This window comes from Misgurnus anguillicaudatus, chromosome 18 (genome assembly GCF_027580225.2).
Source record: "Misgurnus anguillicaudatus chromosome 18, ASM2758022v2, whole genome shotgun sequence".
In the NCBI taxonomy this organism is placed as follows: domain Eukaryota; kingdom Metazoa; phylum Chordata; class Actinopteri; order Cypriniformes; family Cobitidae; genus Misgurnus; species Misgurnus anguillicaudatus.
The window spans coordinates 16,358,539-16,383,416 of NC_073354.2; the positions used below are offsets into that span (position 1 = coordinate 16,358,539).

Genomic DNA, 24,878 nt, shown 5'->3' on the forward strand with positions numbered 1-24,878 from the left:
CAATTTAACATAGCAAAGGCCTTAATGTGATACTGACCAAATACGATGATGATCGGATTAAATCTCTAGGAGGAGTTCATTAAAGTACGAAGCCTGGAAATGCCAAAATTTGCACAGAAATCACAGCGAAAATTCAAAATGGTTGACTTCCTGTGGGTTTTAGAGCCTGGTTCCAAGGGACTTTTTTGTAGGTCTTGGGGTGATAGATGATCCTACCAAATTTCGTATCTGTACGTTTTTCGTAGCGGGAGGGTTGCTCTTTTTAAATTTTGCAGGTGGCGCTATCGAGCCATTTCTACACGCCCACTTCTGACGCCTATACCACATGTAAATTTTCGTCACTTCTGACGCGTGTGCAAAGTTTCATGAGTTTTCGAGCATGTTTAGGCCCTCAAAAATGCGATTCATTTCGGAGAAGAAAAAGCAGAAGATTCTGAGCAAAAACAATAGGGCTTTGCCCCTACGGTGCAGGCCATTCTGGCCTGCTCCTCGGTGCTCGGGCCCTAATTACCCCATTTCTAAGAGATCCTCAAACGATTCGTGTGAAACCGTTCAACGACTCAGTCTGCCTAAACCCCATCTTTCAGTAGCCTACTCTGCTCTGATTGGTCAACTGACACAGTCTACGCACAAACCACAGATCAGTGGGACAGACCAACAATATACAAACAACTTTTATGAAGGCCTGTCCTTAAAAACAAGATAATACAACTAAGCTGCATTTATTCAAAAGTTGTTGTTGTTTCTACTTCATGTCATCTCTTGAATTATTTTATAAGTTTCAATCTTCTTCTGCCATTGAGCTCATTACAGATTTATTCAGTTTTCTTAATGCTTCCTGCTTAACTGTCCCGCTTCAAATAAAAGAGCTCCTTAAATATGAATGTTGGCTGTCGCAAGAGCTTTGAATCTGGGAAGAGCTGGGTACTGTATGAGAGATATCCTCTTAAAAAAACTTTTAAAAGCCCTTTTTGTATTGGGACTGCCTATGATATATCAAGCACATTTTCTAGGGAGGAAGGCTTTTGCATTTGAAAAAAGTATTATTTTTTTATCAAACTTGAGATATGCAGCAGAAGCGTCATGATATTGTATAGCCGTATCGTCACAGCATCATATTATTGTAGGCTATAGCTTTCAAGCCAGTATTCACAATTAATATTTCGATATTTTGCCCTTATGAAATTGTCTTTTTATTTTTTTTAGTGCCAAGCATTGAAGGTCATCCTATACAAGCTAGTTGACTTTGAAAATATTTTATTGTATTTTTTTTCGGTGGCTTAATACAAGGAGGACATCACCATACATCTCCATACAGTTAAATCACAAATGCTAAATTTATGTTGCATTAGTTTTAACCACAAAGTGGCTGTTTTTTTACTAGTTTAAAAACATGCACCATTAGTCATGTTTCAACTGAGCATGCAGAGCAATGATCTAATGCAGACATTCTTACATTGTATGATCTCATCATGCCTTACGTATCATGAGGTCATGCCATAATTCAATTATGGGGTAGATGTAGCATTAAGTCTCATCTGTGCTGTTAAGTCATCAGTCTACTTTTTTGAATATTGTACAATGGCTGAACATTGGAAAGGTCATGTTAAACCTGCAGCTGACAGGGAGTTTTGAATAAACCATAAGAGCAATGATTTATACAGTGGATTAAAGGGGTCATGAAGCCTAATTACAATGCTCAGTGGAATATGTTTCCTCCACGTTTAATTTCATGTGCAGTATGTCATAACAATAATGTGATTTTCCAAGCTTTTTGGAGACCTTGATCAATGCCTTACTTCTGTCTCAAGGTTTTCAAATGGCTTTTACAATTTCTCAGTTTTTATTCTCAAAAGATAAGATTTACAGATTCTAAAACCTACTTAAGCATTTATTATTAAAATGTGTCTCTCCTTTCAAGTTTTTTTAGGAGCATTAATAATAAAAATTCTTGTACTTTTTTACGAGTGCCTCAATTGGGCAAAACTGTAATGAAATATCATAATGTGATGCTGTCTGTGAAATCTATGATCTAATTATGAGATCAGGGATAATGGTTTGATTTGGTTGATTTTTACATTGATTTCAATCTTTGACATCGCCTTATTTGGTTAAAGATTGGGTTTTCACAGACTGGGTTACCTTTATTCCATCATATCATTGAGTTGCAGTCTTTGAACTTCTAATAAAGTCTTTAGTGTGATTGCCTGTATTCTGCTGCGGCACCTCTGGTCTGGGGTATTGTCATCCATTTTTCTCAAGGGAGCCTCATTCTGGAGGGGACCTGGTGACGCACCCTTCACATATCTGATGAGAGATGCACCCTCCCTTAGTCTTCCTCTGAAATTTCTCTTTTCTCACTCGCACACTCTCTAGCTCTCAGCAGTCACACAGTCAGCGTGACTACAAGTTTCATCACTACAGGGATCACTTTGCTCGCCACGGTTGCCACTGTGTTTTGGCAAGCGTGTTTGAACAAGAATTTAAAGAGATGCGTTTGTTGTAAGAAATTCCTGTGAGATGAAGAAGTTTGTGACAATTGTTTTGCGTGGCCTGGTCAGCCTGTCTGTAAAATCTGGAGATAAAACCTGGAGTAAGGAGCATGCCCGGCAGCTGAAGAGAGAGGCCAGAAGACAACAGACTGCATCTAAATGGGGAAAGGTGATTCAAATAGATGTCCTTCTTTAAGATGGTAGGGACAATGGATGTGCGTCTTAACCTGTGCCACTAATAATAATTTGTAATTTTGGTATTTGTATAAAGTTAGCTAGAATTGGTTCAGGTATGTTGTTTGTTTCCCAACTTGCTTTAAGTGTGGGAAATACATGACATCATATTCTCAGAAATGGCAACTTATAGGTTACTTGCTGCTGAATGCACTGTTTAGTACAGCTCTTTAATAAGACTGTATTCATAGAATTGTAGTTGAGTCATAGTGCCAAGAAGTAACAAATCTTTTGCATGGTTTTATCCATTTTGTGCCAAGAAAGTCATTGGTTTTGGTTCTTAGGCACTGTCTAGCAGGCTTTGCCATATTGTCCGTAATAAAATTGATTCAGTATTATGGTAATGATTTTGATCAGGTTGAATATATTAAGATGGCGTTAAGAGAGAGGAGTTACAGAACCTGCAAACATTTAGGGATCTGAATGTTTCATCTCTTCTGGCAAAAGCAGTTGCCATCATCGGATCTATTGTTCAGATTAATCTAATAAGAGTTGACTGTCTTGGACATCTGAATTATGTATGATCTCTTCCTCTGCTGAAAAAAGAATACAGGGTTCAGAGGTATACATTTAGTAAGTTTTACAGAGAACCTGATGATAAGAAACTCTAATCGTGGCATGAAACTTTTTTAGAGGACCGTTTTTGGATGTGATTTGACGTTTTTGATTTGCTGCACAATATTAACTTTATACTTAAACTTTATAAAAACTACTTTATAACCTTTCAATTAATTTCCAAACTGCTGTAGCCAAGTTTCCCAATTGTTATATTTAATGTTTAATGATTAAAAGTTTAAACGCATATTAATGTCCCATCTTGTTTACCTCTTATGAGTTTGCATACCATCTGTCATAAAACGTTCATGGTAATGGTGAACACAGTGCTCACAAAATGTATAGATCGAATGCACTATAGAGCTAAATGATATTTATTTTATTTTAAAAACACATTCAACAACAGTTTTGAAACTTTTTGAAAAGTTGTTAGACCCTCCATCCAGTGTGTCCATTAACATAGCCACACTGAGCTTCAAATATCCAGTATAACAGTAAAACCCAGCACTGTCATTACATAAGCACTGCACTGTGTTGGGGATTTTATTGTTAACTCAAATCTCTTGTTTTTCCTTGCATAATAAGTAAGGAATATTTGACAATGGCCCGTTGAATTATTCGAAAATGATGCACACCCGCAGTGTAACCCCCTTACCACAGACATTGCTCTGGTAGATATTTTAAGACATTTCACAGGTCAGGTGTGCATTTATTGAAAAATGACGCATACCTGTGGAACATTACTCAACCAATCAAGATAAAGCATTCAACAGCCATGTGGTATAAGTCAAATATAAGTCATTGTGAACGTATCTAGAGGTGTACTTCAGCATAAGTGGTGGGCAGTGGTTGGTGCTTAGATAAACTTCCGTTCCTTTTAATATGGTGAGTGTGTGTACTGCGATTGCAGAATGAGACAAAAGTGCACTATATGGCACTATGTTGGTATTTGTAATTTTGTTTAACTTTAATTCCCCATGTAATCACCTACAATTTCTATTTTTAAATGGAATATTTCAGTGTTCATTATAAACATTTTATCCACATTTTTTTTATTCATATGCACACATAAACTTTATTTAAAATCTCAAAATATACTACTGCCCTCTTGTTGCGATCATTCTCTGATGACGTCAGCTAGATGGTTCGAGCTGGAGCATCCGTTAACGCTGCCCCCTCCAACTGTCAGTCTGAATGAAATGTCTACTTTTCTAGATCAAATTAATTCACAGTGGAACTTCAAGACACTCATGTGATATTCCGTTTGACTCGGAAATTCATCACAAATATGGAAGTAAAGGCGATCGAGACTTCCTGTTTATGTGGACTTTAAAATGTAATCTTATGGGATTTTCCCAGCTTTTATTAGGAGGAGAGCTTTTTGAGCAACTTTTTTAGAAGTACCGCTTTTCACTCACTTTAGTTCTTTTCTCAGTTTTAGTTTGCACCTGTCTTTGTATGTAACATACATTCTTTGTCTACGACCTACATATTTCTGTTCTTGTGTTGCACAACACACAATTCATTGTTGCATGAAAGCACAAAGAGGCCTTTTTAAGAAATCCCCCTGTTTGGCCTTAATATTAAAGGCCTAGTATTGCACAACACAAAGTCCACTGAATCTGTCCTGATCCAATTGTCACCTTCAACTCCATGCACAAAAAGATGTGACTGTGGTGTTTCTGGATTTGACAGGTTTTCTACAGCAGAGAGTTGTTTCTTTGCCCACACACCTGTTTGTTTTTCTGCTCTTAATGCAAGAAAAGAAACTGCAAGTCTCTTCTGCCTGAATACCCAGGAATCAGTGGATTTGGTTTGGCGCGAGTTGGAATTGTACCTCCCAAATGCACTTAGACGAAGTCAAAGTATTCATTAGTGTGCTAATGCTAGAAGAGGAGGGTTTTCAACCAACCCACCTGTCAATCATGGAAGCTAAACTAGTGCCCGCCCACATGTGGCCTACTTTAAGGTACCCCATGTGTACTCCTGTTGTTTTCTGCTGGTGTGTTTGGTATGTTTCGGATAATACTGTAAGCTTTATTATTGTACTGTAGTTGTGATTTTTTTTTTGCATATTTTAAATTCTGCTTTTAAAGAAATATGACAATCTTCAGGTCAAAGGATGTTTATCTTCCACATGCAGGCGCCCATCTTATGACTTTTTACTAAACAAAAGGTGAAGCGTCTGGTGGTGTACTTGTCATCTGGAGTTATGTCTGATAAAGATGTGCTTGTGACTTTATAACAGCAGTGCAATTTCTTTCAATTGATACTCGATACTTGCAATGGATATAAGTTTACCCATGCTTTTTTAAACTTGATGCCATTATGTCTTGAGAAATAGTGTCATTCCATGTTGTGATATAATGCAGAGCTATGTTGTATGGTTTTTATATGGTTTATCTATGACTATGTAGTGTAATGCTTAGTGATGCAGCCCCATTTTTTGTATTTATATATTTCTTTTCGTTCATACACTTTTTAATGTCAAGGGTGGTATAAGGAAAATGTTTGGAGTAGGTGTGTGTGAGTGTCTACATCTGTAAAATAGACAACCGTGACAACCGTACTTCATTTGAAGTGACATTTATGTTGTTGTATTGCAAACAGCCGATGATCACACCACATCTGCTTTCAACTAAGACTTTTTGGGACCTAAAGATATCATCTCTTTATTTATTCAGCTTTTCTCCCCAGCCTTCTCCATCTCTTTTGTAGCAAACCATCCGTGTCTCCTCTGTCACGCTGCACTTAGAGCAGCACTAACCAGCCCACCCCACATGTCAGTCAAGCTGACGGGTATAGGCTCCTCCTCCTCCCTTTAAGCACACCATCTATCTGGTGATCTTTAGCAGAAGGGGCTGGAACGCTCCAAATAATGCAACAGAGCCTGGGCTTTATGCTCTTTTTTTAGTGTTTTTGTATGTGCTTGCTTGTTATTTCTTAGATAGAAGGTAAAACTCTAGAGGGCTGTAAGTAAAAACACTGCATCAGGTTGTGTGGTAAGAATAGTTTGCTTGTGAAATAAATAACATCAGCCACTGATTTATTTTGTGTTTATACAATGACGCTGCCACCTAGTGGTTTTGTGGATTAAGGGGATTTGTTTACTTTGGTCTAGAATAGATTAAGACTTATTAGGCTTGTGTTTTTTCTGACTACAACACAGAGAGTTTAAAATTGAACAGAAATGTGTTACTTCTGCACTTGGGATGCTTATTTTCCTCTCCAGAGTCATGTAATGGTCTATTAATAGTTTTAAAATGGCTATTGTCATTGAAATAATGTTCGTGATCTTCTTAAAGTGCGAGACACTGAAAATGCAGCAGGGCAAAGCACAACGTCCGAAGATGCCCGTTTGATGCATATACTGTAACTGTACCAGTAATTAAAAAATATAGCAGATCATGTCTTGTGTAAAAGCTTCACTTCTATTACTCTTTGGGCTTAATTAATAAACATATCTCCCTCTCTATTTCTTGCAGATGATTTTAACAGTGTATTTGAGTGATGGGGAGCAAACCCTGACAGAGGTGCCCATCACTCCAGAGACGACGTGCCGCGATGTGGTGGAGTTCTGTAAGGAACCGGGGGAAAGTGGCTGTCATCTGGCAGAGGTCTGGCGTGGAAATGGTGAGTATCGTTTTCTGTATCTTGAGGAATCTAGCATCATTGGACTCACTTTTTCCTTTTTTAGACATAACTGCTTATTTACCAACCTCTAGCATATGTCTCTTGAACTTAAACATTTAAAGGATATTGATCTAAATATATCTAACATATTCATCCTTTGTGTTGGAGTAAGCATTAAGCTTTGGCTTTAGCTTTCTTGGAAGGTTACACTGGCTCACATTAATTTACACACATCTGTCACTCGTTTACTTTGTTGAAAGTCTCTGAGCTTGTGTACTTTTTTGATATTCTACAGTTTCATCCCTTCTTCTATTATTCTGTCTGTTTGGGTGGCTGCCCAGTACTCCAGATGTCCGTCCACCTGTCCAGAATGTTTTATCTATTTCCCCCCAGCCCACCCAGCCCCACTACATTTCTCTGGCTATAGGCCACGTTTGATTCAATTTCACCTCTTTGTTGTCATGATCCCAGTATGTCTGTTCCTCAGTTTTACTCTCAGGTGTAGCTTTGGGTGCAATAAAACATTCCTTGGCATATGAACTTGCCAGCTTTTTAATGTGACCACTATATTCTTATGTTGACTCTTTGTGATATTTCTGAAATTATAGTGGTTTGTTATTTTAATGAAATGTCTCCTATTTTCTCATCTCTAGAACGGGCTATCCCCTTTGAGCACATGATGTATGAGCACCTGCAGAAATGGGGTCCTAGAAAGCAAGAGGTGAAGTTTTACCTGCGCCATGAAGACTCTCCCACTGAAAGCAGTGATCAGGGTGAGAATGCTCCCGTGTGACTTTTGACAGGCCACTGCCATCGCTCTTTTTTTCATTGACTTGACATTGATCGCACTGTTATTCCATCACATGAGAAAAAGTCAGCAGACCAAATGAAAGTACATTTTTGATAATTTTGGAGCTTTGGGGTGCCGACTTTACAAATATTTTTCTCATTAAAGGGACGTTCTACTTTTTTGAAAATATGCTAATTTTCCAGCTCCCTAGAGTTAAACATTTGATTCTTACCATTTTGAAATCCATTCAGTCGATCTCCAGGTCTGGCGCTAGCACTTTAGCATAGCTTAGCACAATTCATTGTATCTGATTAGACCATTAGCATTGAGCAAAAAATAACCAAAGAGTTTCAATATTTTTCCTATTTAAAACTTGACTCTTCTGTAGTTACATTGTGTACTAAGGCCAACAGAAAATTAAAAGTTGCGATTTTCTAGGCAGATATGGACTATACTCTCATTCTGGCATAATAATCAAGGACTTTGCTGATGTAACATGGCTGCAGCAGGCGTAGTGATATTACGCACTGCCCGAAAATAGTCCCTTTGGTTACTTTAAATTGCAGGGGACTATTTTCCAGCAGTGCATAATATCACTACGCCTGCTGCAGGGTTCCTTACAAACAAAAACACACTTCTTTGGTGACATTGATTTCGTGTAAGCTCTTGGTTGGTCCGTGCGTGTGCTATTCTGATTAAAGTGCCCATATAAGGACTTCCACTGTACTTCATGCACAGAAATTTCCCATAAAAGAAATTAAGCAAGATTGTTACGTATGAATCATTCATGTTCGGAAAAAACTTTCCGAAACTTGTACGAACCCTGGCAAAGTGCATTTGTCACAGAAATACTACTGCTTTTTTGACACTTTGCCTATTTGTTTAGCATGAGGAATCCAACTCTTAAACAGTGTAAATAAGTCAGAATGCATGAAATAGCTTTAAATCCCCCCTTTAATATTTAATAATTACTGATACTAACAGTCATTCGTAATACAAACAGTAATTTGAGACATTTTAGGGATTTTTTTTTTTACCTAAATCTCACCCAAATAGTTTCACCCAAATTCTCAAAACTCTCAAAATACAGGTTTATCTCTTTAACTTGTCTTGTAATTTGTCAACGTAAGAAGGGAATATTCTGCAAGACACAATGGGTGGGCCAGGAACAACACTCAGTTGCATTTGTGGCTCATTGAGACAAAAGCTTATTTAAGAGTATTTTAATTTTTTCATGGTTACTTCTGGTTAGGACACATTGTACTTGTAATATTGCCTCATGCATGTGTTTTGTGTTAGCATTGCTAAAGATCTTTATCATCTTATTTGTTTGATTTCCACCTTTTATCTATTATTGTTTCACTGGCATTGGAGTAGGAGTAGCCTTGAGTGTCCCCTGGATTATTCTTTAAACACACACCCCTGTGTGTATACATTAATACTACGTTCCTAGTATCACTTGGCTATAACAAACAGGCTTTTAAATCGTTCCTTTACTGCCTTGTGATACTCCAGTCATCTCCAGCCAGCCAGTCATGTGTGCCTGTTAAACTATCACAATGTGTATAAAGGTGTATTCATTCATGCGTATATTCCTCAATCTGATGAAATGTCTGTTCTCAATCTGTGTTTTATTATTTCTGTGCTTCTAGGCAGCCAACAGTCTCAGGAGCAGCCCAGCAGGAGAGGAGGAAGCAGCTCAGACACGCACAATGAAAACGGGGTCAGTTAATATCACATCCTCATCCAAATCTGTGACTTCTTTTCTAATCTCAGCATTGTAGTTATTCCAAAATGCGTCCCGGGAGGTTAAATTCCACACACAAGTGATATGTCGATCATTATTATGATCCCTCATTGCTTAACTGAAACCAAAGCACCAGCTTCAAAGATCTCCTTGTACAGTAACTGATGGTCTAAGTGACACTCTTTAGCACCAGATCTTTTAAAAACGTCAAGCATCATTCTTTTTCTTCTCAACGCAAGCCAACACAGTGAGACCCGTCACGTCCCTTGACTATGCTTTGTGTGCCACATTGAGGATTTCACTCTGCACTTTCTTTCATTTTAATAACTGTCACACACTGAATTCTTTTTTTAATTTCCTTCAAGCATCTGTCCCAGATATCAGCAGGGAAAGCCAGGCCTCAGGAAGCAGAGCTAATTCCACCTTTAGGGAGAAAAGTGACTGTAGACCACCAGTGTACAGAATGAGGAGTTTTTTATTAGACTCAATCGTTAATGGGATTTGTGTCTTTTCATCCAGCTGTCATGTGTTGGTCTTTAGGGACTGAGTGATGACACGGGTAGTTGCGTGTATTCGCTGATGATTAGTAAGGATGTTTCTTTTCAGAGAGGATGTCTCCTCACTCCGATGAGTTTTTCTTTCCGTCAGGGACTTGCACAACACACCTGTCTGCTTGTATTGTTAGGGAACCATATGGCTTTTATTTTAAGTTTCTATCTTTTTGTGTGTATAAGGATGAAGGTTAACTTCTTATAACCTCTTGTTCTCTGTATAATTGACAATCGTGAATTTATTTATAAAGCGAGGTCCTGGTATTGGTAGTACATAAACCATTCTTCATTTTACGCAAAATCTGATATCCGCCGTGTTATTCTGTCATCTTTTCTCCCTTTTTTCCAAAACGTGACAAACTCCTCCTCCTCTGCAGAATGCAATAAATTCGCTTAACCAATCCCGTGCACCATTCCACACATTGTAAACACTAATGGCGGCGCTTTGAATACACACAGAATCCTAGTTATCTTCATCTACTTTGTACTTTGTGATCAACAAACAAACAAATACAAAATAGTAATTTTGATGGCATTGATAAACCTGTGGCGGGGAAGAAACGTAAGTCATAAAATTTGAATAATCTACGTAAGAGGCACTCGGGCGAAGGAAAAATGCCGGCTGTTGCTTGTTCTCCCGACACCATCAAGCTTCTGTTATGCTAACACATTGACCCCAGGGGATCTTATGAAAAACTTTCCATTATTTTACTCGACGTCAACGAAAATCGAGCAGGACCAAAACATTTTACAGCTGATCGCTGTCAAAAAAGTTCAGTGACGACGTCAAAGGGATGACAGCAGCAATGACAGTGTTCTTAACATGACAAAGTAAGTGTTTTGATTAATGCCATTAATGTTTATTTAATCTGTGTATACCACTGGTCAACTAAATGAATATATCATGGCAAAGATTAATGCACATTTATATATTGATTCAATAGATTTATAGCATTTTGAAAAAAAACTTGTTTTATAATAAATCTTTGAAAATCAAATTATGGATTTAAATTTTTAATGTTATTATAACCTAATACATTTTTAATGTTATTTTAACCTAAATATGTTATGTGAAAGTTTGTAACAGAAAATAGTGGTTTTCATCTTGTCACTTTCTTGGTATTTAAAACACATTTTTACCCAAATTAGTCAAAATTGATTTATTGCGTTTTGGAACCAAACTCTTCAAACGCTTTATATTGAATGTTAAAATGACTTAATAAAATGCCTGATTACATCCTTGACCAAAGTTTTTTGGTCCTTAGTTTAGACCAATATGCTGCACCCCACCAGGGCTTCTGCTGTTTCACTTTACACGATCTTTCATTATGATGGACAGCTAACCTCAAATAACTGTCCTCAAATATGACAATATCCTGTTTTCACTGTAGAACAGACATTTGGCTTGCCTTTGAGTACTGCCAAGACAAAACTCCTGGCCTGATTCACATCAACTGCTTAATTTGTTTGGGTTGTTTAATCTGATTTATCCCTCAGGCCCAATCTTAGTGTGTCTAAAGCAGCCCATCCCTGTACTTAAATGAATAACTTTCCCTACCCAGATCTCCAGGCAAGTCATCACTGGTACACAAACACTGCTCTAAACTGTAAATATGTGCATATCTGTAAATTCTTCATAGGCTTACCCTACAGCTCAAAAGCTGCATTCTGTTGTATTTGACCTCTAGCATTTTAATTATTTTCAAGATTATGCTCATTGTATGATATAACTGCTTTTAAGAGGATTAATGATCTTTTAATTCTCGCAGCTTCCCACCCAGTTTGTTTTCTCCGCTTTGAACACTATCTGAAGATGTTTTTCTCTATTATACACACGCATGCCCGCCCTTCACAGAGGATAATCCCTAAAAATGTGGCCAGCTTGTAAAAGGAATGTAAAATAAGGGCCAATCCCATTTCTCTGTCTTACCCCTTCCCCTTCCCCTACCACTTCGTCTTACCCCTAGCCCTTGTCCCTCAAAACCAAGTGTTAAGCGCTAGGGGTGAAAACATACCCCTATGAAATGAGACACCGCTTAATATTTACGGTTACGTCATCAGTGAATCAGCCGCCGAGTTTCTTCTGGCGTCCCTGTGTGATACAGGACGGTATACGTAAAGCACGTACCGATGTCTCCAAAGCAAGTAGTGTTATGCACTGATATCAAACGAAATTCGCTGCTAACGTTAATGGAATTTAGTTAAAACTGTAAACAAACATGCAGTCCATTCGTGGCTAGTTAGAGAAATACGGGAATGTTGTGCAAATCAGCAAATACGGGAATGTTGTGCAAATCAGCAACGTAACGTTAGCGTAGCAAACTAGCGAAATTTTAAAACATTTAAATTAAGAACATAATTCAAATATATATTAACAGGACTGTGTAGAGCACAAAACAAGACGTTAATAATTTTTATATTAATTATTAAGCCGAAAATACTTACATTTATGGGACTCTCTGGACGCTCTGAACGCCATTTTTGCCGGTTGCGCAGTGTATTCTGGGTACCCCTTGGTTTCAAGTAAGCTCGCGGAAATTCTTGGTTTTAAGGGGTATCTACCACTTGCCCTTAGCCCTACCCCTTGATCAAAACGAGAATTGGGATAGCCCTTACTCTCACGTGAACGTGCAAAACTAAGGGGTAGGGGTAAGGGGAAGGGGTAAGACAGAGAAATGGGATTGGCCCATCATTTCACCCATTATTAAATAGTGGGTGGCCCTCCTCTCGTCTCAATCTTCCCGAGTTCTCTTTCCTTCCTCCCAACTTTTATGTAATTTCTTCATGTGCGGGGTCAGAGGATCAGTCTGGCCTGTCTGCGTCAGACCATGTCACTGCATCTTGGGGGCTTCGGTTAAGTCACCTCCTTTTTACTTTTTCAATTTCCATCACTCAATTTCTGCACCCATACAGATGTGTCAGGAGTAGAGTAGTACCTCTTGGGGGAGAAAAAAGGGAGTTGAGGTAAGATGCAGAGCAATTTGTTTTTTAAATAATGCATTTCTTAACGTTCACTGCCTCTTAATTGCTACTGTTCAGTCGGCGTGTGGTCCATTATACTTGGAAAGGGTGGTAAGAGCTGTCAGTCTTTCTATTGTGCAAGTTGATACAGGAATAGAGCGCTCCAGTGCTGGAGTTTTTGATAATACATAAATTTCATGCCTGACCATCATGCACACAATGTTATGAGCTCCAGAACACTGATCTGTGTGGGCAGATCAAATTTCATAAAGTTGAGGCTCTTCCACTGTGTGTGGGCAGCTTCTCTCTCCGGGGCTTCACATGTTCCAGGTTTTGCTGTTTTTCTCTTTTTTGTTTTGCTTTTTCTCACCTCTCCACTTTTTATTAAAGAGCCATGCATCCACAGGAGATGATGCACAAATAATGCATTTTTACCCCAAAATTCAAAGATAAATAATATTTAAATATGTTTACAGTGCAAACAAATGTCAGTGGTCCATAAAATAGGCTGCATAGGTACACATTACAGAGAATGTGCCCCATGGAAGGGTTTAGTAAAAAAGAAGTGTGTTGAAGGTTATGGATTATTAGCCCATGGTTGAGGATTTCTGTGCTGTAGTGTTAAATGAGGTCACAGACCTGGTCTTCTTATGTGCAGCTTGTCATAACAGTGGATGAAAGTGTGCGAGGGCCTGCACAGCTTTAATGTCAGCAACGATAAATGAGCACTGGTCTAAATCTTAGTGTGAAAAGGGATTTTAACAGTACTTCATTTTTGCCAAGAGTAATAGCTGAACATGATGTCCATGTGGGTGCATTTTGTAAAATGATGAAGGAAGTTTGCTTATATCATCACCGCACTTTTTATCAAGCTCCTCGATTGTGTAGCATACCGTCAAAGTCATTGCTGTCAGATGAGCTTAACGTTATCTGTTATTTCACTGCCAGCTTTGGCTGATGTGCTTTGGCAACACGTGATGTTGCATCCAAAACAGATGCAGTATTTAATGCAGAAATCCTCTTTTGTGATTAAGTACTGTATGCATTGAAAATGGGAGAAAGTCTGGTTGGTTTACAAAAAAAAAGAAGAGCTCTTATTGAAGTAATCTACTGTGTCAAGTCTATCAGTTAAGTGGCTTGTGCTGATGAAACGCAGACCACCAAATGTTACGATGACCTTTTCCCTAATAAATGAACAATTCTAAAAATATTTGGCCCCTTAATATTATGTCTCAACACAGTTTTGTTTTGGTATTAAGGTACGTACACTTATAGCACATTTAACCTAAAAGCCTTTAAAGGTGCATTGTGTAACTTTTAGAAGGATCTTTTGACAGAAATGCAATATAATATACATAACTATATTATGAGTTCTGTATAAGACCTTACATAATGAACTGTATTGTTTTTAGCACCTTAGAATGAGCTGTTTTTATTTACATACACCGCGGATCCTCTTTCATGGAAGTGGCTTTCATGTTTCTACAGTAGCCCTAAACAGACAAACTGTTCTACAGAGCATATTTCATCACTACGTTGTCTCAAATTCTTTGTTTGATGGCGACAATAAGGGATTCCCGTGTGCTCGTACAAGGCATTCTTCTTCTTCTTAAACTCTTGTGGAGGGACAAATACACATACAGTCTTGTTCAAAATAATAGCAGTACAATGTGACTAACCAGAATAATCAAGGTTTTTAGTATATTTTTTATTGCTACGTGGCAAACAAGTTACCAGTAGGTTCAGTAGATTCTCAGAAAACAAACAAGACCCAGCATTCATGATATGCACGCTCTTAAGGCTGTGCAATTGGGCAATTAGTTGAAAGGGGTGTGTTCAAAAAAATAGCAGTGTCTACCTTTGACTGTACAAACTCAAAACTATTTTGTACTAACATTTTTTTTCCTGGGATTTAGCAATCCTGTGAATCACTAAACTAATATTTAGTTGTATGACCACAGTTTTTTAAAACTGCTTGACATCTGTGTGGCATGGAGTCAACCAACTTATGGCACCTCTCAGCTGTTATTCCACTCCATGATTCTTTAACAACATTCCACAATTCATTCACATTTCTTGGTTTTGCTTCAGAAACAGCATTTTTGATATCACCCCACAAGTTCTCAATTGGATTAAGGTCTGGAGATTGGGCTGGCCACTCCATAACATTAATTTTGTTGGTTTGGAACCAAGACTTTGCCGTTTACTAGTGTGTTTTGGGTCATTGTCTTGTTGAAACAACCATTTCAAGGGCATGTCCTCTTCAGCATAGGGCAACATGACCTCTTCAAGTATTTTAACATATGCAAACTGATCCATGATCCCTGGTATGCGATAAATAGGCCCAACACCATAGTAGGAGAAACATGCCCATATCATGATGTTTGCACCTCCATGCTTCACTGTCTTTCACTGTGGCTTGAATTCAGAGTTTGGGGTCGTCTCACAAACTGCCTGTGGCCCTTGGACCCAAAAAGAACAATTTTACTCTCATCAGTCCACAAAATGTTCCTCCATTTCTCTTTAGGCCAGTTGATGTGTTCTTTGGCAAATTGTAACCTCTTCTGCACATGCCTTTTTTTTAACAGAGGGACTTTGCGGGGGATTCTTGAAAATAGATTAGCTTCACACAGACGTCTTCTAACTGTCACAGTACTTACAGGTAACTCCAGACTGTCTTTGATCATCCTGGAGGTGATCATTGGCTGAGCCTTTGCCATTCTGGTTATTCTTCTATCCATTTTGATGGTTGTCTTCCGTTTTCTTCCACGTCTCTCTGGTTTTGCTCTCCATTTTAAGGCATTGGAGATCATTTTAGCTGAACAGCCTATCATTTTTTGCACCTCTTTATAGGTTTTCCCCTCTCCAATCAACTTTTTAATCAAAGTACGCTGTTCTTCTGAACAATGTCTTGAACGACCCATTTTCCTCAGCTTTCAAATGCATGTTCAACAAGTGTTGGCTTCATCCTTAAATAGGGGCCACCTGATTCACACCTGTTTCTTCACAAAATTGATGACCTCAGTGATTGAATGCCACACTGCTATTTTTTTTAACACACCCCTTTCAACCCATTGCCCAACTGCACAGCCCCAAGAGCGCGCACATCATGAACGCTGGGCCTCATCCGTTCTCCGAGAATCTACTGAACCTACTGGTAACTTGTTTGCCACGCAGCAACAACAAAATATACCAAAACCCTTGATTATTCTGGTCAGTCACACTGCACTGCTATTATATTGAACAAGACTGTATGCTGCCCCCATCAGTACCGTAAGAGTTTTGCCACCTCGGTACCTCAAGTACCAGAGAAAGCAAGTATCGGCATGTTTAAAAAAAATTGGTATCGCCCTGGTGCCGAAGTATCGGTTCTCGTGACATCCCTACTCAGACGACGACATGTTTGTCCTGTAGCGGCTATCGTATGGGTTTTTAAATTGAGGGGTAAGCTGATGGTTGCAATTCGCAATCTCACCACTAGATGCTGCTAAAATTTACACACTACCTTTAAACACCACCATTTTTTTATATTTTACTATGTTCTTACCCCAACTTACACAAATTAATACATACCAATCTTTTTCAATGTGTGCATCTTTGTACAGCGCGCCATAAATGTGTTAGCCTAGCCCCATTCATTTTTTAGGATCCAAACAGGGATAAATTTAGAAGCCGCCAATCACTTCCATGTTTTCCCTATTTAAAGACTGTTACATGAGAAGTTACAAGGGGGGCAGGGTTTCATATTTTATTGAAGCTTTCCCGGGCGCCCACATTGATTAGCGAACCCCTACCTGCTGTTAGCATTCCATTGACTCCCATTCATTTTGGCGTCACTTTGACAGCGACTAACTTTACATCTGAGGCATTTAAAGGCTCCATTTGTCTATTAATTCTTTCTAAAGAAACACAAAAATGTATAAAAGGCTCCATTACCTTGTATCTTACGTTATGGCCCAGTAGAAGCAGTTTTTGTAAAAATAGGCTAAATTGCGTCATAACCTGTGGCTCTCTGTCGCACAGTAGAGGAATTACCGTATGGACAGGAAGAGAAGCTCGCAGGCAATCTTTTACTGTCTATGAGGCAATCGGGGGGACGTGAAGGCATAAAGTCAAGGGAGAAGCCCATAGAGAGTCAATAAAAGCAACAGGACAAATTGTTCAACAATGTTTAGGGGATTCGGTGGGTGGTTTAGATTTCTCTTGGCACAGCTATTAGCAGACTTACAATTGTCAGACAGGTTGCTCACATCACATCTACGTCATCAAGCTCAGTTTGAGTCTACGCAGTACACTCAACCCCCAGGAAGTGCGTGCTTCTAATTGACTTCACTTGTCTCCGTTGAATCCAATGGGGTTGCTGTGTCCATTTCTTTTACTGTTTATGGTAGTTACACAAGGAAATATGGTGGCACAAAATAAAACGTGGCGATTTTTATAAGCAGATAAAAATGAAAACTTTATTGTATGGCGGAAGAGCACTTCGACCTCGACGTTGCCTTAACATTTTGAGTTTATTTTACTTAAAATATCAGTTCACTCAAAAAATTTGTTTAAGTTGAAACAACATTTATTTTTTACAGTGAACTGATAAAGCCATTGAAGATTTCCCCCACCGCACCAGCCTATCTAAAGAATATGGCCCTGGGGTTTAAGTTTTTGAGTTATTCCCCACTGACCTGCTTCTTTTGTCTTCTGATGAATATACTGTTATTTTATCACTGGCTTTCTGCAAAAGCAGAAGTGAATAAAAGCCTTATGTTGTTGTCTTTCCTATAGTAAAATAAGTCGAGACACATGAAAACTACCTCTTGCTGTCTTTCTCTTTCTCCCAGGTTTTCTCTTTAGCTTTGCCAAGGGAATCATGTACTGTAGCTCCCTGCAACCTCTTTAAATTAAAGCCATATTTTGCTTTTTACGTCTCTTGGCTACTTAATGATTAAACAAGCATAGAGTTTCACTGCCATGCTGGCAACTACAGTTTAAAAAGCCTTTATACATTCCTAAAAATATATAGCCATATTTACACCACTGCATCTGGTAAAGGGGGATATGAAAGATAAGGGCAGATAGGATCGTACCATGATGTCTGGCTGGAGGGCAGCAGAGACCTCCCTCCACTAAATGTCAGAGAACACTGGGTAGAGCAGAGCCCCCCCCCCCAAAACCACCTAAGAAATGAATAATCAAATCAGCCTGTTGTATGTTGCTCCTTGTACCACATTGCCATGGAGATGGTCTCTTTAAAACCCATGTGATGTGTGCGATACGAAGTCTGCTGTGTGGGTAAACAGATCCCGACACAATTGGCCTTTAAGCCATGAATCACTCCTCTTGCAAACCAAGTCAAGTCATTTCAGCTATAATGAAATTAGGAGATCTGCCATAAGACTCATGCTGATGGGAACTGCACAATAAGCCGTGCCATTATTGATCAAGTAAGCTGTGCTGAAGGAAACAGAGTTTTAAAAAATAGGTAAGTGACGAATTATAATGCATTACTTGTTGTTATAAAGAAAGAGCGTGAGAACTGTAGCCTGCATTTACAGTGGGATGTTTTTGTTGAACTGGACACTTTGGTTTGATGGACTTTCAAATGTTTTTGTGTTTTTACAAGGGGTACATGAGCTCACAAATGTTTTCTCTAAAAAGAAAAACTGCCACCCCATGTGCTGACTCTTTAAGACAAAAAAGTGGCACTCCAAAACTGTAGAAGTTGATCTTAAGAAGTGCTTCAGTGAAATAATTACAATGCTCTTTTGTAGCCAAAAATCTGTACTAGTGTTCGCAATGTTGCTTAGTGGCAAATAGTCTCTTTCAGTCTCCACAGTGGTTGCTGAATATAGTGGAAAGAATTTCAATCCCTCACTCATATTTGAAATGACATTGATTTGATCCAGACCTTTACTGGGTGTCCTGCTCCAGGAAGAACCAGCCATTTTCTCAGCATTTACCAATTGTTATTTTTTAATGGATGAGACGGACACAGAGCAGTATGAAATATCTTTGTCATTGGAAGAGTGCTTTATTTTCAAATTCATAACCTGTTGAGGTTGTTTGATATTTCATTTGTGATGTTGTATTGATGGAGATGGACAGAATTTTGCGTACAATGGCTGCTAATATGAGAAAACAATTTTCATTAAATACGTGGGTAGCTCTGCTGATAAAGTACAAATACGTGTACTTTATCATAAAACCATTTGATAAATATCGGTAGATGTAACACAGGGAGTTTACCATGTTGTTGTTTTTTCATACATAATGATTTAAAGCATTTAAAGTAATTGGTTCATTTAAAGAAACACGACATGATGAGACATGACAGCTAATCGACTAAGTCATAGAAATGAACAGACCTATTTTCAACCATAACATCAGACTTAACAAAATACCACCCATGAATTATGGAGCTGGATCATGGGTTTAACTCGGCCAAGAAAACATTTAGCCACAGGCTGTAGGTGACTTGGCAATAACACTGCAAACGTTACTGTTCATATTTGTGTGCTTGTTAATGTTAGTGTTGATGCTGATACATTATCATGGAGTACAATATTGAAGTTTCATCACAGAAGAGTAAACAGAGCTTGTTTTGTAGCAATTATTTATTATTTGAATTGCCAGTATGCGGAAGTTATGTATTTCTTCTGTAGCAAACTGGAACTTTTTGTCCTATTAAGAGCTTTGCTGAAGGGCATAGGTTTGATGTGGAATGTCTATTTCATCGATTGTCCCATAAGGGTTTTACCAAAAACGTTTTGCATTTTACATGACTTCCTCAAAAGACAAAAATGCGCACATTAAGTTATTTTTAAGCATGTTAGACGCATTTTACTGTTAGCGGCAGCCTTGGATGATGATATTGTGCATTGTCAGTAAATTGGCTGTGGTTGATTTTTTTTTTTTTTTTGCCAAGGTGTAGTTGATATGATTCCAACTGAAATGACTACACTGTAAAAAAATTCTGTAGAAATTACAGTGTTACTGGTAACTTACTGTAGATTTTGCATTCATGTTATTTACTGGCAACAGTTTGTTCAAAATTAAATTAAAATGAAACATTTTCAGTCTTTATCTTCTACAGTAAGTTACTGGCAACCAGCTGCATAATTACAGCTATTTTTTTACAGTGTATGTTGGCCAGTAGTTCTTACATAACATTAATGACTGTCCCAGCTTCAGACCCTTTTCCTTTACTATGTCTCTGGGCTGTCTTAAACACAGCCTATACAAGTGCACTTATGCTGCGTTTATACCAGCCACGGTAGAGGCGGCAAGCGCTGGTGATTTACATGTTAAGTCTATGCAAAGACGCGATTAAGCATCCTGCAGCGCAAATGGCGCGGAAGGCGCTGCGCGTTTGGCAGGAATTGAGCGTTGCCGCAGGAAACGCACAAATTAAAAAATCTGAGCTTCGGCGTATTAGCGTTAGCCAATCGGGACCTTGTTGTAGTAGTGACGTGATTACAGGAAGCGAGCAGAGTCTCAGCAGAGTCGCAAAAGCCCCTCCCATGACGTGAATTTCCGCGTGAATGTCTCGAATGACTAGAATTTCACGCGCGAATGAAGCGAGTAAACTCAAATGTTCAAGCATCCAACTATGCGCAAATAGCGTGTTTTTGCCGCCTCTACCGTGGCTGGTGTAAACGCAGCATTAGACAAAGTGAAATCTTGGCTTTTTATGAAATAAAGGCATTGCTGTATTGGCACAGACAATACAATATTAAGATTTTGATATTGCATAGCACAAATTTTTACAGATAGAAGAGCACACCTCTGAACGCGACCCGCCATTTCACCTTGAATTTCGCGAACACTGCTGCAGTTTACTTCCCAGTGGAGGCGAGAGGCCGGATGTATGCTAATTATTTTGAAGGGGAGGGAACTGAATGATATTGGGGTGCGGAGTGAGATGCATTTTACGTAATATGTATCCGTTGTTCAGATTGGGCCATTTTCTGGCGGACATTTCTAAAGGAGGAATTTTTATAAAACGGACATGTTCAGAATGTCTAGCACTTAACTTCAAATAAAATAGTCAACATCTAGGTCCATCTGTGACCTGAACTTACAGTATAGTACAAAAAATATAGTACATATGATCGTCACAGTCATCTTCATCAGCACTAGTACAACTTCCTTTTTTCAATACTCTACAATTTATACGGGTACTCTGTGTGTTCACCTCATGTACTGTGATCCTTGATCTGCTTGATCCACTCTTCTGCTTGATTGCTCTTAATGGCAGTCTGTGATTGCCGTATGTGTATTTTGGTGCCTTTAATCTTTCACTACAATGCAGTTCTTCTCTGCTGCCATAGCGACGGCCTGGCATCAACCGTAGTGATGGACAGCTGGCTCTTATCCGCTAGAAGGCAGGGTGTGAATGAGCGGGATTCTGTGATGCATCCCTGGCACCAGCCTGTTTTCGACCCGTTCAGCTGAAAGTGTTATCATTCCCCTTCCCAAAGAGCTTAGCAGGCCTACTCTAGCATTAGCACCATTGCTATAATTAAGCTGTGAGTGTTTACTCGGTCACAGGTCATGTCACACCTAGATCTTAACACACTAAGCTCTACAGATACACAGTTCACCATCCCTGTCAGTCTTCTGTGCCGGGGATGCCCGTATTAAGCTACTCATTGTGGTTTACAGTATGTGCATATATCCCTCTGTTTGATTGGCTCGCTCTTTATTTCTTTCTCTCTCTCTCTCTTTCTCTCTCTCGTGTAGGTGGAAAACCCTCGTGTGGAGCTCACTCTCTCGGAGCTGCAGGAGATGGCCACTCGTCAGCAACAGCAAATTGAAGCCCAGCAACAGATGCTTGTCGCTAAGGTAACGCGTTCAGATGTGTCCTTTTTTTTTATGTGTCCTTTGTGATGCCGTTCTTCTTAAAGATCTTTGTTTTTCTTTGTATAAAATGTTTTACTTCTGTGCGCTCCCTAGTAAGTATTTGCTGTTTAAGCAAACATGATTTATTGAAGGTATTACATTTTTTTTGATTTTGTGCTTTTGTGGATGTTATGGCAAATATGTGCGTTTTTCACAACAAACATAGTGTTTAGCAACTATTTGTAAATAACTTGTTTGTTGTTTATATATTTACGTTTATTCTTACTTGAGATAAAATGCAACTAAATCATTTTTGCAGTGATATCAGTTGAACAGCCAGATTGCGTCTGTGGCGAAAGCTAGAGTAACATGAGTAACTTTACGCTTCGGCTTACTTAGGTTTGTTTTTCAGACGGGATATAAAATGAGACTTAGCTATGTGGTCTCAATTATGTAAGAATTCCTGATAAAAGTCAACAACTTTTCAGAGATAAACTTTAGTCATGCTTGATCCCATGTATTTTAAACATGTGGGAAGCTAAAGCTGCTGTAGACTTTACAGCGCATAATCTGTAATTTTTTTTTATCTAGTATATAGAAAGCCTTCGAAAGTAAAGTGTCACATGTTTGTGTGTAATTGGTGCTGCCATTTCTGGGTGTTTATTCTGAAATACACCTGGCAACCTTAGTGGCAATTTAGGACAAAACCCTTTATTATTTCAATCTTTGCATGGGTTTCTTAAGGGGGTTGTTAAAAAGAGATCTGCAACTAAAGATGCCATATTTAAACCTGTTTTTTGTGAAAAATAAACAGTTTGTTTATATGAAAGGGTATGTGTTTAGTATATATGCAATTAAGTGTCCAGTAATTACTAGAATTGCACCAGCATGTCTTTGTTTATGAAGCACCCTAAGCTTTTTATTGTCAGTTGTGCATTGTGTATTATTGTCATTTAACGTAATGCGTTACTGATGACATCAGCTTTATGTTTTTCTCAGTGCCATTTATAGATTATTACAGTATGTCATAATAACCATTATAGTAATGTTAGTCATGGGAACCATAAACGGGAATCAAGACCTCTTGCTCAAAAATGGCAACTATTTAGCAATCAACATTGTTGTGCTTTGTATGTCACGACAGGCATTTCTCATCCACAGTTGCTAAATAGCTCTGTCTCTTCAGTCAACAAAGAGTAAAGTGTGAAATTTGAATTTGGCTAGTGCCCTTTTGAAGCTTACAGAGACTTTTCCTCGATCAGATACAGCCCCTCTTTAAATGACGAGAACACTGATCTCAGAACTGTCAGGATGAGAGGCCTGTTATTATGTCTGCACTGTGATGACACTGCCTCCAGTCATCGAAAGTCCACCATGTGCTATTTTTAGCTTTCTCACTTACTCAGTTGCTGTTTTCAATTCACTGCATTTGGATGTGTTTGTGCTCCCTGCAGATAGAGAGAGATGAGTTTGAATTTTGTCTGGTTTTCTTAATGTATCAGCACTGTAAGCATCATTTGCAAAACACTTTTCCCACAGGTACCTATATTGCTTGTGCAAAGTGCGTTTCTCAACATTGACAGTAAATCAGTAGGTGGTCTGTCTAGGTTAAGCGTGATTGGGATCCAATGATAAGGTGGCGTCCTGAATGCACACTACTCTGAACTAAAGATGCCCCAGGGTTTAAACAGACCCTACTCCACTGAAATGATGCCACTAACCTCGTAAAATAAGAAATACAATTATCAATCTTTCATTGCAAACATTGATGATGTACTGCTTGATAGTTTATATGTCAAAAGTGCAGGCTTCTTCTGTACTCGATGCTAAAATAAGACAATGAAAAAAACAATGGTAATAGTAATAGAGGCTTTCTGCAATATCAGTAATACCAATACAGTTGGTACTTGTGTCCTATCTGATTGATATAAGTATGCTTATATGTTCATGTTCTGTGAAAAGCACTTGGGTACAATATCATGGTGACTGTGCATGTGAAATTGTGAACGGTAAACTTGACAATAATGCGGCGTACAGACCAGAAGCGGATTTAACAATTTGCGCAAGTAGTTTACGTACAAAGTCAATGCAAAGATGCAACGTCGCACAGGAAGATGCGGATGCCGCGATCGTGCGCTATTCACAGCAAACAGGTCTTTGTGAAAACTCAAGCAGAAATTTCGCGTGACATGAAGTTAAATCTCACGAGTAATCTAGAGCGAGGAATGCAATGCTTTGTGTATGTTGTGTACACGGCATAATACTTGTCCAGGAAAGTTTTAATATAAACAATCAGTTGTGCCTTTAATGACTGTAAACAGATGTGAAAATGTGATAGGACTTGTGTTAGGATATCGGATCAATGCGATAGACATGCAACTTGTTACATCTACATTACAATGTTACTCATAAGGATGTAACGATTCAATTGCGGTCCCCATTAAAAATGCCTGTCTGAAATCGATTCTGAATCGCAAGGCTGCGATTCTTGGTTTCATGCACAGCTTGTGCGTGTACTACGGCATTTGGTCAGTAGGAAGTCCTTATCAATCTAAAATCATTATGAGTCTGAGTTGTTTATAACGTGCATTTAAAAAAGCAACACTCGTTAAATAAAAATCATTCAAAATATTCTTTATCATCATGAAAATACCTGAAACAATTTGAAGAACAGCGATATAAATATTCCTGTAGATATTTCCTGGGATAGCGTTTGCAATGCTACTTCTTCTGTGGCACAAAAGGAGTTTTTGCATGAGCGCGCCCCCTAGTGTTCGGATGTGCCAAGATTTCACCGTAATTCATTAATTGAGAAAACGCGCATTTGCACGGTTAATCGTTACACCCCTAGTTACTCATAATCTTTATTTTTTATATGTGTATGTTTAAATATTTGACTTTTTTGTAGACCGAAATATAATTGTGCCAATATTTATTACATTAAAAAACTAACATTTTATGTAAAGTAAGGATGCATCAAAAGTTAGATTGACTGTTAGACTGTTTCAGCAGTAACAACATATACAAGCGCGTCCGTGGTCAACATGTAACTTTCGGTGAACTCCGCTAAGAATAAATAC

General features: G+C 38.6%; 1 protein-coding gene across 7 annotated transcripts in view; it reads left to right on the forward strand.

Annotated features, from left to right (window-relative positions):
* ppp1r13bb (protein phosphatase 1, regulatory subunit 13Bb) overlaps positions 1-24,878 on the forward strand; it is a 50,320-nt gene that overhangs the window by 11,708 nt on the left and 13,734 nt on the right. For all 7 annotated transcript variants that reach the window (XM_073855945.1, XM_073855946.1, XM_073855947.1 and 4 more), the window contains exons 3-6: positions 6,767-6,914; positions 7,568-7,687; positions 9,357-9,427; positions 21,700-21,801. In XM_073855945.1, the coding sequence (XP_073712046.1) occupies positions 6,767-6,914; positions 7,568-7,687; positions 9,357-9,427; positions 21,700-21,801 (441 nt within the window). The remainder of the gene's footprint in view (positions 1-6,766; positions 6,915-7,567; positions 7,688-9,356; positions 9,428-21,699; positions 21,802-24,878) is intronic.